This window comes from Phascolarctos cinereus, unplaced genomic scaffold, assembly GCF_003287225.1.
Source record: "Phascolarctos cinereus isolate Bilbo 61053 unplaced genomic scaffold, phaCin_HiC Scaffold_3;HRSCAF=262, whole genome shotgun sequence".
In the NCBI taxonomy this organism is placed as follows: domain Eukaryota; kingdom Metazoa; phylum Chordata; class Mammalia; order Diprotodontia; family Phascolarctidae; genus Phascolarctos; species Phascolarctos cinereus.
Genome location: NW_027555736.1, coordinates 49273918 through 49287673, shown reverse-complemented (window position 1 = coordinate 49287673; position 13756 = coordinate 49273918). Strand labels below are relative to the sequence as shown.

The window sequence follows — 13756 nt, the reverse complement described above, 5'->3', positions numbered from 1 at the left end:
TAAGACGGGTGAGGGAACATCACGTCTGTGAAACAGCAAGCAGAGCAGGGGGACTGGAGCCCGGGGGGGGAAGGGCCAGCCTGGAAAGGGCTCTGACGGTCAAACAGAAAGACCTATTTTTGATTCTCAAGGCAAGAGGGAGCCACTGGAACGTATTGGGGGAGGTGACACGATCATACTTGGGCTTCAGGAAAATCCCTCTGAGAGTGGTAGGCAGGGAGATTCTGGCGACCAGTGAGGACAGTCCTCCAGGATGGCGGCTGTGTGAGTGGTGTACGCTGGAGACGCCGTGCAAACGGATGACAAGACGTGGCATCTGATTGGAAATGGCAGGCGGGTAAGAGCAAAGAGTCAAGAGTGACCAGGAGGCTGTGAACCTGGTGACTGGAAGGATGGTGGTACCCCCCCACAGTAACAGGAAACTTAGGAAGAAGAGTTGGTTTGGTGGAATGACAAGGGGCTCTGCTTTGGACGTGCTGAGTTTGAAATGCCCATGGGACATCAAGTCTGAAATGTCCAGTAGGCAGTTATACAGGAGTTGAGGAGGTCACCAAGAGAAAGAGAAAAAAGAGAAAAAGGCCAGAACAGAGCCCTGAGTACCCCCAGAATTAGGAGGCACGGCAGAAAAGTGAGTCAAGAGAAAGACGTGTCCGGAAGAACCACAAGAGCAAGTATCCAGGAGAAGCTGGTCAGCAGTTTCCAATGCAACGCAAAGGCCCAGGAAGGGTAAAGGCTGAGCTGAGGCCACCCGGTGTGGCGACGAGGAAATCGCTGGAAGCTTGACAGAGCAGGCTTGGCTGGCTGGCTGTTTGAGATCGGATCTCCCCACTGACCAGGCGGGAAGCGCAGAGGCTACATGTGTGGGCCAGTCCCAATCACCAACCGCTTTACCTCACATCCAGAAAACTGGCAAAGACAAAAAAGGATGGAAATAGTCCTGGAGGGCCTGTGAAAAGGCAGGCACATGGATGCACCGTACGATCATTCTGGAAAGCAATCTGCGATTCTGCTAAAACATGTAATGGAATATTGCTGTGTCGTAAGAAAGCACGAATAGGGAGGCCCAAGAAGCATGAACAGGACTGTGCAAAGTGAAGTCAGCAGGCCCAAAACGACAGCGTACACAATGACTACAACAATACAAAGAAAGGCAAAAAAGGAGCATTAAACGCTGCATCATTTCTGACCTGGAGGGAAGAACATGCCTCCCTCCTCCTGGCAGAGGTGCAGAAGTGCACCTCCCAACAGGGCCTGGGCTGTCAGACCCCGCTGACGGGTTTGGTTCGATGGCCTTCCCCTTACCCCCTTTTGGTTTGTTGTTATTTTTAATATGGGGTGCTCCTTGGCTAGGGGACGGAGGAGAGATAACATTGGAAATGAAGGGACGTAAAAACTAGGGATATAGCAATAACCATTTTTAAAGGTGATAGAAGAATGTATGTATCCACATAGTTATAGAGTCTGTCACCCAAATAAACAAGGCCCATTGGCAGCCAATGCTCTTTGCTGAGACTAGCCAGGCAAACAGAAGGAATGACTTTTGCTTCTCATAAAAAATCTGCCAAATACCCGTCTGATAGCTATCTTCCCCCAGGCAGTGCCTCTTAACCCACAGTCTAAGAAGCGAGGAAGGGGTTGCTAGTGGAAAAGGTTTAAGAAGCCCTGCCCTAGAGTACACTGCTTTTGTGCTGTGCCAGTCTTTATACCAGGGCTCAGTACCATTTCAAGTGAGGTGGCTCAGATTCTGACCCCTGTTCTTACTCCTTGGGTAAGGTGTGTGGAATGGGGAGCAGGGAGTATAAACATGTTGGCACTCTTAAGGGGTGATATAACACCAAGGAGTAACCTGAGAAAGCACAAAAAGAGGAGCATGGCCCATGCCACTAAAAATCATTCTTATGCCTTAGGTCATCGAACCCTGCTTTATATACCATAAACATTTGGAGGCTGGCCTGCCCCTAATTTTATACTTTGTAATATATACTACCAAGCACTCTCAAAATATACTGATGATTAATTTTTAATTTTTATATTAATTTTTAAAAATTCTACTTTATATACGCCCACATGAATTTTAATGGTCCATAAGGTTTTAAGTCCCAATTGTTTGTTGCTGGAATCTAAATTTAAATGCCCCTTAGATAGGGGAAATGCAATTTGGAAATATTTGATCCAGCCTTTGAGAAAAAGGGAACTGCAGTATAAACTAATGAGTCCTGACAGCACAAGTTCCAGCTCTGTGGCCCTCCTTGACCTGTGGACACTGACAGTCACCATTCAGAGGAAGTGCGTATTATGCATACACACAGACTCGTACCCAGGGCACTGTAGTCCTTGAGCCTCTCCAGAATGTCAGATGTGCTTAAACCTTCAGCTGGCAGGTTTTTCACATACTCCTTGTCCACTTTCAGGAATGACAGATTCTTGACGATGTCTTCCCTGGCCTTGTTCAATCTCTCTCTGATCTGCCAAGAAGGAAAGGACACACAATCAACAACCAGAATGGAAAAAAAAAATGAGTGTAGTGTCAGGATAAAAACACTTACCCTGGGGCCTGACGCATGTTTTCACAAACGAAAGGGAAGTGGCCAAGCTGTCAGACTCTGCTTCCTGGGCGTACAGAAGCCTGAAACAGTAACCTTCTAGAGCTAAAGAGATCTAGGGACAAAGGTACTCTTATCGCACATCCCCACTGGTGAATGTAGCTTCTTTGCTGAGGTCGGCACTTCTTGAAGGGTGACAATTTCACCACAGTCTTGTGAACAGCGAGAGCCCGATGAAGAGTCAGTGACAGAATTGTGAAGAACATCCAGGAAATGGGTCAGCTGGTGATGGGAAAGTCTCCACTTAGGCAACAATTTTCCTTCTATCACAGCAGTGGCAGCATGAGAGCAACTGGGGAGTTTGGGGTTTGCTTGGGGGGCTGGAAAGGACTGAAGCTTGGCCAGTGAGAGTGAATGCTATAGCTCCATTCAGGGGCTGGGTTTGCAGGCTCCTTCCCCACGATGGAAACCTTCTGCCCTGGAGTCTGTAGCTAATCTGCCCCGAGACACTACAACCATGCTACACCCTCTATCTCCACCAAGCATCCTTTGCAAACGCCGGATCTGAGCCTGGATCTGCTACCACATAAGGAGGCACTACTCAGTCCGTACTTCAAACAATAACAACAAATTCTTGCAGAAGTAAAGGGCATCTGGACACCAAGCCCTTTGCTTTCCAGAAATGGGACTGTGGCTCCAATCAGAAGCCCAACATACGTTGAACATACAGAGTATCTGACTGTGCACCATCCTCCGCCATCTTGGGAAGAGATAAAAGAATTGGTGCCAAATGTGAATTCTGCCAGGCCCCAAGAGCCCCAATCCCCAGACATTTACTGATCTGGAAAGCAGGCTGATTTCCTTTCTTAGGCCCCCTTACGATCAGATTTGCAACAATGCGGACCCAAACTCCTCGTTTCCTAGATCACACCCTCAGATGATCAAATATGCTAAGAGGTGTGTTTAAGGTCACCCAGGTAAGGAAGCAGTAAAGCCAGAATTTGGACCCAGGGCCCAATCCAGCGCCCTTTTCATTATCATCACACTACTTCTGCTTCTCTGGTGTTTGCAAGAAAACATGTTGATCCCTCCCTACCTCAGCCCAGGATCACTTTGAGGGGGAATCCCAATCAAACGGTACTTTCCTATCACATGACTAACAAACTCTCACAACCTCTTTTGCTAACTCTTGATTCAGAATCACCAGCTGCCTAAGAGAGTCCCTTCAGAGAGTGCCTTCACCCACCCTCTCATTCCCATTCCATCAACGCCCTTCTAATATTGCGCCCTTTGCAAGCCCCATTCTCAAGTCCATAAACTTAGGAAGCAGATCTCTTTCTTTTCCCTCTCTCCCTCTTCCTTCAGCCATAACTTCACCCTTGAGGCTAAGTGTGAAAAATCCATTTGGTGCCTTCCTCCCTGCCTGTGTAATGGGAGAAGAGCACCTGGAAGTACAAGGGTCCTTAGACATCGCCTAGTCTAAATCCCTCATTTTACAGACGTGGAAACTGAGGCCCAATCAATGAGCAAGATTAATCAGATGTCCCTGCACCAGGCACCAAGAATACAAAGACAAATGCCCCCAAAAAGCTTTCACTCCATCAGGGAGACAAAAGGTATGTGTCCAAGGACGCCCAAAACAAAGAGCGGGCAGTAGCAGCTGGGGAAAATCAGAAAAGGTTTCTCCCAAAAGGCTGCATATGAGCTCCCCGGGCTTCTAAGAGGCAAAGATGGCGAGCAGCACATTTCTGGCATGCAAGACAGCCCGCACAAAGGCCCCCAAGCAGGACCAAAGGGGGCATGAAGGGAAGCGAGGTTTAAGTCTGGGAAGAAAGGCTGGAGCCACGTGGCAGAAGGGCCGAAAGCACTACAGAGCCAAGGGAGGTTCTGTACGCCAGAGGGCTGCATTTTGGCAGCTGGGTGGTGAATGGAATGGGGAGAAGAAAGACTGCAGCAGGGACGCCCATTAGGGAGCTAAAACAATGCAGTCCAAGCAAGAGGCGAGAAGGGTCTGAAGAAGGGTGGGGGCCATCTGAGCACAAAGTAAATGAGAGGTTACGGAGAGAAATTGAATGACGTGGCTGATGTCACAATTGACACTACAAGGTGGCAGAGGGGTTAGCCAACTCCAGCCTGGCAGCACCTTGCCAAGGCAGTCCACCCAAATCTTCACAACATCCAAGTGGTTCCTACTAGTCCACAACATCTCTGTCAGAGTCTGAGGCAGCACACACAGCACACTTGGCTTGCCAGAGGCTCACTTATTGTGCTGGAGAGGGCAGGGCTAAGGAGAACATGCCGTAGGCTCTCCTCTGCCCCCAGAATCCACACGTTCCGTTGTACCACTGGAAAAGATCACTGGGGTGATCTCAAGCAGACCATGATCCTCTCTGGGCCTCCAACCTAAGACTTCTTCAGGTCCACTGGGGTCTTCCCGAGAGTAACTGCAGAATTCTCTAATTAGGATCCTAGATGGTTAGAACTAAACGTAGCTACAGAATTCATCACTAAAACTAGTGGGAGATAAAAATCTTGTTTACCTTTACCTATAAAAAAGAAACACCATACAAAAGATACAAAGGTCAGCGTCTACACATGTTACTGGCCACAGACCAGAGTGCAAAGAGCGGAGTTCCTTATCTTCTTGACTATCTAAGCCAAGCAAACAGCCTATTATGGTTCAGAAAAACACCTTGAGGCCCAGACTCTGGATCTAAGAAGCTCTCCGTGCACTGGTCACACCCCTTCTTTAGAACCCTACGTATCTGGAAACTTCTTTCCTTGGAACCTCCCCAGGCTAAAAACTGCCAGTTCCCTGCCAACTTGAACCTCCCTGGTAGAACCTTATGGGTGGAAAACCATTCAGACTCTTCTGACCAGAACCTTGCCTGCCTCCACCCCCACCCCATTAAACACTTGACTTACTCAGAACCCATGAAAGCCAACAAGAGCTTAAAAGCAGGCAGGAAGGAAGGAGGGAGAGAAAGCACCTACTATGTGCCAGGCACTGTGCTACTCGCTTTACAAATATTGTCTCATTTGATCTTCATAACAACCCTGTGAGGTAATACGATTACTATCCCTATTCTACAGTTGAGGAAACAGGCAAACAGAGGTGCAGTGACCTGCCCAAGGTGTCTGAGACTAAATGTAAGCTCAGATTAAACTTTAATCCCTAACTCTAAAACTCAGCGCCCTACCCCCTGCACCACCTGGCTGCCTTACCACTCCCTGGTAGCATCCTTTGCTTTCTCTCCACTTCCCTGTTCCACTTGGGAGGTGTTAGTCCCAACCCCAGTGTGTGCATGGGGCATGGGGTGGCAGTTAATGCTTCCAGAGTACTTTTCTTTGTTGCCTCTGCCTCACCCTCCATACTCCCTTGGGGGGGGGGGGGTCTCCAGATAAGCCGCATGGCCTTTCTTTAAACAGCTGAAATAAAAGGTCTCATTGTTTAGCACTGACTGGGCCATTTGATTCTTCTGCAAAGAAATCCAAATAATTGGCCTCAACATATCCAAATTGGGCAAATATGGCCAAAACTATGGGTGCCAAATCATGAAGTGATTCCTGCCAAGTTTTCTAACTTTTTTTTAAAGGTATAAAAGCTAAAGGAAAAGATAGAGAAAAGGAAATATGACTAGAAAAAAGGACACAGACATCCAGGTCTTGTAACCAACAAGATGGAGAATTGACATTTTCTCTGATTCTTACAACCTCTAAAACTTCTCCAAAACAGGAATTCTACATGAGAGGACAAGTAAATTCAGCTGTCTCCATGACCTATAACACTAAGGGGTTAAAAGTGCAATGACCTAATAGCAGAAAAGGCTAACTCCTAACTCACTCGGCACCATGTCTCCCACTAGTCACCTCTTGGGTAACCCAATCCACAGACTTGCAATAGATCACAAATTTGCCACTCCCTTCTCCCAGAGCTGGAGAAAATCAAAAGGCAGAAGCTTGCTCAGGAAACTCTGTGATGCAATACAGCTAAGCCTAAGAAATGAGGAACACAGCAGACTGGGAAAGGACATGTATGCATATGGCTGAGGGAAAGAGCCTGGCATCCAGTCGGACCCATTTCTGTCTTCCCAGAAGTCAACTGGGGGCAGAGACTGAAGCCAGGGAAACACTGAATTGCCCAGCATGAGAGAAGCTCAAGACAGCTTTAAGGTTCAGTACCCAGAAAAACCAAAATGAAAGGGGAAAGAGTCAGAAAGTGAGCAATAAGGAAAAATAAGGAAAAAAGACTAAAATGACCAAAAGTCTCAGGAGAAAGAAAACCCAGTTAAAGACCTTGAGTAAAAGCAGATATGCCAACAGAAAAGATATTAATACCAAAAGGGAACATGATCTCCAAATAAGCTAAAAGTCCAGGCATTTACCAATAAATGTTACAAGAATAAGAAAATGAATCTATGCCAGATGAAGCAGAGGAACCTGTGGATTCCTTACAGAGCATGGAACAAAAGCATTATGTTCTCAAATAATTAAAAAGAGAAGTAAGAATTGTGAAAGAAGAACTTATGGCCTGAACAGCAGAAATAATTGACAAAACAGAAAAACCTGAACTCAGGGTGGCAAGTCAAAGAAAGAGTAATTGAGAATGCAAACATAAAGAAGTGAAGGATAACCTGGAAGAAGAAGACAAGATGCAAAGAAAAAAGTGAAAGATTTTTTTGGCTTCCAGAATAACATGACTATCAAAAAATCTGAATATTATAATGTAAGAAATAATACAAGAATTCACAGATCAGCTCCGAGGGGGGGAAAAAAAACCTACACTACAAACTTCAAGAGATACATTGGTTAAATCAAACAATCCCAGCCCTTTTTCTCCCCTCTCCTTTCTCCCTTCTCTCCCCTTCCTTTCCCTTCCCTCCCCTCTCCCTCTTCTCCCCCAATCCCATCCTTCCTTCCATCCTTTCTCCTTCCTCCTTTCCCCAGCCTAGACGATGCCATGGTGGAGACGGCCAAGGAAGCCACGGAGCCCGCCGAGGCAGACATCACGAGGCTGTGCCAGGACATGTTCTCCAAAATGGTACATACCTCACAGATGAGCTGACAGTCATGACTGAAGACTATAAACTTCTGGGAAAAAATGAACAAAGTGACTAGCTGGAAGTATCTAGCAATGAACGATATTGCAGTAAACATAAGCAGAAACCTAACAGACCTGAAGCAGAAATCTGCAGCACTTCAGCCTGATCCAGATCAGATTGCTTTAACTGAGGAGCAAGTAGAAGCCTACAGGTTGGATGTATACTCAAAGAAACTAGAAGCAAAGTACAAGAAGTTAGAGAGGCGATGAAAGAATTCTTTAGCACAAAGACTTTAACTACAAGAATGTTTCCTAAGAGCTGAAATAAGTGGGATGGAACTCATCACTATGCTTCAGTTCCTACAAGGAAGTGCTGCTGCTGATCCAAGGAGAATCCCAGCCCTCACCTCTGGCTGGATGTGTGACTTTGGCCACCCCTTGATGTTTCCTAAACCTGTAGCCCCTGGAACCTCATCTTATCGTGTGCTTCACTGTGTGCCCTGGACCAAGGCTCAGAAATCAGGATCAACTCTGTCTGCAGCAGACACAGGGGAGAGGCTCTCAGCTCCCTGTCTCCTCCCTTGCCCCCTCTCCCCTAGGGCTCCACCTCGGACTGTTATGAATGTTCCCCACCCCCTTCGTAAGCTGTTCTCCAACTTAAACAATAAATGCCGACTTATGACCCTCAAAAAAATTCTAATGACAAATAACAAATTCTACAAGTTATTACAATAAAAACCTTCAGGAAAAGAAATTCAAACACCGCACCCACCAAAAACCAAAGCAGACATAAGAATGACCAGAGCCAATGAACAAAGGAGCTCAAGATGCAACCCAAGGTAACATGCTCCACCAACCTGAGACTAACCTTTAAATGTGAACATTCAATAAAAAATAAGTGGTTGACTTCTGGTCAGGTGAGCAACAAGACTGAGGACTAGACATTTTCTCTGAACCCCTCGCCCTCTCAAACCTTTCCAAAATGGAAATTATTTGCCAAAGATAAAGAAATTTCAGCTGCCTCCATGATCTAGGACATCCATTCTGAAAAGTGATTTAAAAAAAAAAAGAACAAACCTGTGAACTGACTTTCCTGCTCCACCTACTGGACTAGCTGACCCACAGGAGATCTGGACAATACCCAACTCCATCCCCAAGTCTCCCCCCGCCCTTTTCCAGTGGAAATCTTAGCTCCAGCTGAGGGGTAGGAAGAGAGGAGTCAGGGAGGCAGGGGAGAAACCTCTGCAGGAGAGTCAGGAACAGAGGGAAAGGGGCAGGACGTGAAGGCTTTTGCTGTTGCTCAGCTGTGTCTAACTCTTCTTGACCCCACTTAGTGTTTTCTTGGCAGAGATACTGGAGTAGTTTTCTATTTCCTTCTCCAGCTCATTTGACAGATGAGGAAACTGAGGCAAACAGAGTTAAGTGACTTGCCCAGGGTCACACAGCTAGTAAGTATCTGAGGCCAGATATGAATTCAGAAAGTTGAGTCTTCCTGAGTCTAGGCTCAGCACTCTATTCAATAAGCCATCTAGCTGCCCTAAGTCAGTTCTTGAGTCTTCTATAAAGGAAGGCTTTGGGATGAGAAACTATGATGACAGCAATAAATACCTTTTTTGAAAGGGCCGAAACACTTCAAGAAATAAAAGCAGACTTGAACCAGTCATTTGCTTCTCACATACCCCAGATACAAAAACATGAGAAGGATAAACCAACAGAGCCACCAAAGACAACCGCTCCCCAACTAACAACAGAGAGGCCATTAAGAGATTCCTTTCTAAAAGTACTCAGGGAGTTTTCTTCCATGAAATGACTAATGTGGGGATGTTGTGCATGACTGCACACGTATAGCCTGTATCAGATTTCTTACCCTCTCAAGGATGGAGGACAGGAAGGGAAGGACAGAATCTGGAACTCCAAACTTAAAAACAACAAATGTTGAAAATTATTTTTACATGAAATTAGGAAAAAATAAATATTAACAAATAAAATTTTTTAAAAGTACTCCAGGATAAAAGATGAAAGCAGAAGGCAAACAGAAGTTATAGTGGAGAAACAGGCCTGAAACACCCTGGACTAAAGCTCACATCTTGCTTAACGGTGAATCAATGCCTTTGTGAAACCACATAATAGAAGAAGGGAGCACCTAAAGGGGGAGAGGAGAGAAGGAGATAGAGGCAATGGATGATACACCCTGATCGAGTCAGGGTTTGACAATGAGAGGGCAATAATTCCTACAGTCTCTCAGAAAGATGAGATGTTCCAGGGAGGGAGAGAAATCAGACGGGGACCAGACAACAGATATAATCTACTCTTGTCTCAGGAGAAGGGATCACGGAACTTGGGGGTCACTGACACCCAAAGGGAGGAAGTTCATGGGGGGAGGGGTCGAGGGGAGATGACCGAGTAGAGTGCCAAGGTCGATAACAAAGTGCACGGGGCAATGACAGCCTCTCCGTCATCTGCAGGACCTACAAGAGAGGGAGAGAGCCAGGAGGCAAGATGTACATGGCAGTAACGTGGAAATGATTCTGAAGGAGGAACTTGAAACAGATTCCTGAGAAGCTTTCAATTCCACGAATGTGACCAAAGAATTCTGTACTATAAAAAAAAATGACAAATGGGATGAACACAGAGAAGCGAGGGGAAATGTCCACGAACCGATCCAGAGCAAAGCAAGCAGAGGCAAGAGAACAATACGCAGCTGGATCCGGATTAGTGTCAATGACAAATCTGGGAAAGTGGTCGTTTTACCATCTGAAATCGTAACCATGTGTAACATGTAGTCACTTGTTCCAGCCCAACAGAACTACAGGATGAATTTTTTATAATAAAGTTCAAATCTAATTATTAATGTAATAGAACAGGAAAGAATAAGAAAATGTATTTCTGATTCATGTTTATTATACAGTAATAGAGTAGGTTTAGCAAGCAAAAATTTAAAAATTAAAAACTTACTGAATAATAATATCTAAAGATGAGCCTGCACTGATGATATGATAAAAAACAGTATTATCATCATCATGATTGAAAAGATTTTAGCAGCATAGACTGAACTGTCTCCTCTTTTCCTAAATCTTCATACCTACGGTGGGAGGAACAGAGAGTTTTAAACACATCTCCTCAAATCCTCATGAATGGTCACACTCCCACACACAACACCAAGTGTAGTTGGATGATCTGGGGCATTGCCTGAAAATCAATAGTGCTTAAATGCAACATGACTGGACTTGCATTATTTTTCAAGCACTGGGCTAAAATAACTCAAAAATCAGTCTTCAAAAATAGCTTTTGGTCACCCATGCTTCCTTATTTGATCAGTAAAAAACTGGAGGCGAAGGATGGTTGTAGCCTCTCAGGGCAGAAGGATTTTGAGACTAATAAACAGGCACTGGTCTTCATTTTAAATCCCCTTCTGCATTACCTCCTTACAGTAAACGTGTTAGAAGATCCTTGAACACTATAAATCCAGGACGAGCTTTCTCTTTCTTAGAAACATAAGCAGCCCGTCATTCAGTGGCAACCAAACCTCCCTCACTCAGGTGCGTGACAAAGGTATCAAACCCATTGCATCCTTTTTCAGAATAAGCCTGCTTCATCCACATCAAAACTTTGCTGATCAGCGTCTCACTATCATCGTCACACCTCTATTTCTTGTAATTGTTTACAAATCTGATGCCACTCAGGCCTCTTCTCTCGTTTCGCCCATGTGCTTGATGACATTCCACACCACATTCGTGCCAATCAATCCCACCAGATTTCATCCAAATACAGTAACGAGCTGCTTCTTCTTTGCCCTGGCACTGTTTCCATCTGAAGTAGTCTTCCTTTGGTCCATTTTTCAAGGTCTCCTTTTTGAAAAGTTAACACAACTGCAGGTAACAGAGCAGGCAGCAGCACAGCACATCCCTCCACACCTGATGTGGGCAAGTGCAGATCACCAATGCAGGGGGCCTCAAAACTCTCAACAAGTGTACACGCATGTCATTAATTGCATTTTGGATTGCTTTACATGAGATGTATTGTTTTATAATTTCACTAAATTGAATTCTGCATTATTCAAGCTCCCATTAATCACAACTAGCTGTGCATAACGTAAACAAAGAAAAGGTCAACCACAAAAAGTCAAAAGTCAATGTTTCAAAATAATAAAAAATCAGCATGGCTGGAAGAAAGAGACAGAAGACATCCACACCCCACCCTGTGTAGAGGTGAGAGGCTCACCAGCATCACACAAGGCACACGTTTTTAGGCTGTTTTCAATGCACTAATCAGTTATGCTGATTTTTTTATTTTGTTGTTGTGGTTCTTGTTGTTATCTTTAGATGGGAAGACTCCCCAGGGAAAATTATGGTGATTTTTTAAAAAGACAACAATAAAAACTTATTTTTAAAAAAAGGACACAGAAAGATTCTACTTACCTTAGTACCGATAATAGGGACTCTTCTAATGATTCTAAAAAACTTCTTTTTGGCCCTTGAAAACAAGCCTGAAAGAAGCAGAAAGGCCATGAGTCAGCAGCTTCCAAACCTCCCCCACTCAGGCATCAAAGTCACAGCAGCACAGAACTCCCCGAGGAAGACAGAACCAGGGAAGATGGAGTTGGAAAACGTCTAACAAAATTTTAAAAGTACAACATGTGAATTTGTGGTTTTCTAAGTCTGCAAGCAGCCAGACCACAGCTCGACACCAGTGGTACACAGCTTCTGGTGGTTTCCCTCGCCCTCAGGGCCCTGCTACCAGCTTTACTTCCAGTTTCTCCAAACCTCCACCCAACCTCCACTTGCCCCAACAAGAAACTTCCAATTCATGATGTCTTTTGACAGACTCTACCCCCCTGTTCTTCAACAACAACACTTTGGCGGAAATTTCTGGCCCCCAGTACTCCCTAGTAATCACGGAGGCCCACCAAATCCCACAGAGGACAGTACAGAAAGTACGTAAGACCACAGTGTCTTCCTGCTTTCTCACAGGTCGTTGTCTTCCAAACCATCAAGTGAAACGGATTTGTTTTTCAGTCACCCTTCCTGACACCCTCTTTGCAGCCTCGGACGCTGCTGACCAAACTCCCTCGCACTCTCCTTCTCCCTTAGATTCAGCACCGCTCTACTCTCCTGTTTCTCTCTCCCTACCTGCAACACTTCCTTCTTTTCTTTGCTGCCTCTTCATCCCCTTCCTAACTCTTTAAGGAAAATGCCCTCCTTCTCTCCATGCTCATCCTTAGTAAACTCACTCCTTCATTCCTACACCTCCAACTCACCCCACACACTGCCTACAACACACTGACCTTGATGCTCCCAAAGCCGATATCCGCTTTGGACCTCACTACTTCTGAACCTTGATGTCATCTTTGACTGGCCCCTTTCGTTGCTCCTGAGTAGTGGCCCCTCCCAACCCTCCTCCTCCACATACCTACCAAAATAACCTTCCGAAAACACCGACCTCACAGTGTCAGTGCCCAGCTCAAGGACTTTCTCTTGCCTTTAGGATACCAACTCTTCAGCCTGGCATTTCAAGACTTCAGAACCAAGCTCCAGCCCACATTTCCAGAACTGCTTTTACCTTTCTCCCTTTCCCGCCTATTCCAGGAAAACCAGTCCATTTGCCATTGCACAAATTCATCATTCTTCTCACACTCGTGCAAGGGTTATCCACTGCCTACAATACATTCCCTCCTCGCCTCTACCTCTCAGATCCCAGAGATTCCTCCAAGAACCAGCTCAGGCACTTCTTCTGATCTTCTCATCGCTGACTAGTTCTCTCTCTCTCTCTCTCTCTCCTCAACGTCCGATGTTTTTTATCCAAATGTTTATATGTTGGATCTCTCCGGAAGAATAAAAGCGTCCTGAGAAGGGTGTTTCTGTTCCCCTCTCACCCCAAGGGATGCCCTGCATCCTAACACACTTCATAAATGCCTCCTTTCTCATAGCTACTCAGCCACCCGTCCTGTTCCCTAAATCACCAACTGCTTGGGTATGTCTGACCAAACAGCCTATACATACCTCATACTTAACAGCATCCAAACAGAATTTATTGCCTTATCTCGTCTTCATCCTTACAACAACCCTGGGAGGTAAGTGCTATTGTTATCATCATTTTACCAATGAGGAAATGGAGACAAGCAAAGGTGAAGTGACTTGCCCAGGGTCACACAGCTAGGCTGTGTCTGAGGCTG

The 13756-nt window shown here is 45.5% G+C and overlaps 1 protein-coding gene across 3 annotated transcripts in view; it reads right to left on the bottom strand.

Moving 5' to 3' along the window:
* Positions 1-13756, bottom strand: part of SGPL1 (sphingosine-1-phosphate lyase 1) — an 85565-nt gene that overhangs the window by 35283 nt on the left and 36526 nt on the right. For 2 of the 3 annotated variants that reach the window (XM_020994532.2, XM_020994534.2), the window contains exons 4-5: positions 12003-12070; positions 2318-2465 (exon numbers count right to left, since the gene is read on the bottom strand). In XM_020994532.2, the coding sequence (XP_020850191.1) occupies positions 2318-2465; positions 12003-12070 (216 nt within the window). Of the gene's footprint in view, positions 1-2317; positions 2466-12002; positions 12071-12868; positions 12952-13756 lie in introns of those variants that run through there. The other variant, XM_078150820.1, reaches the window with a different exon arrangement.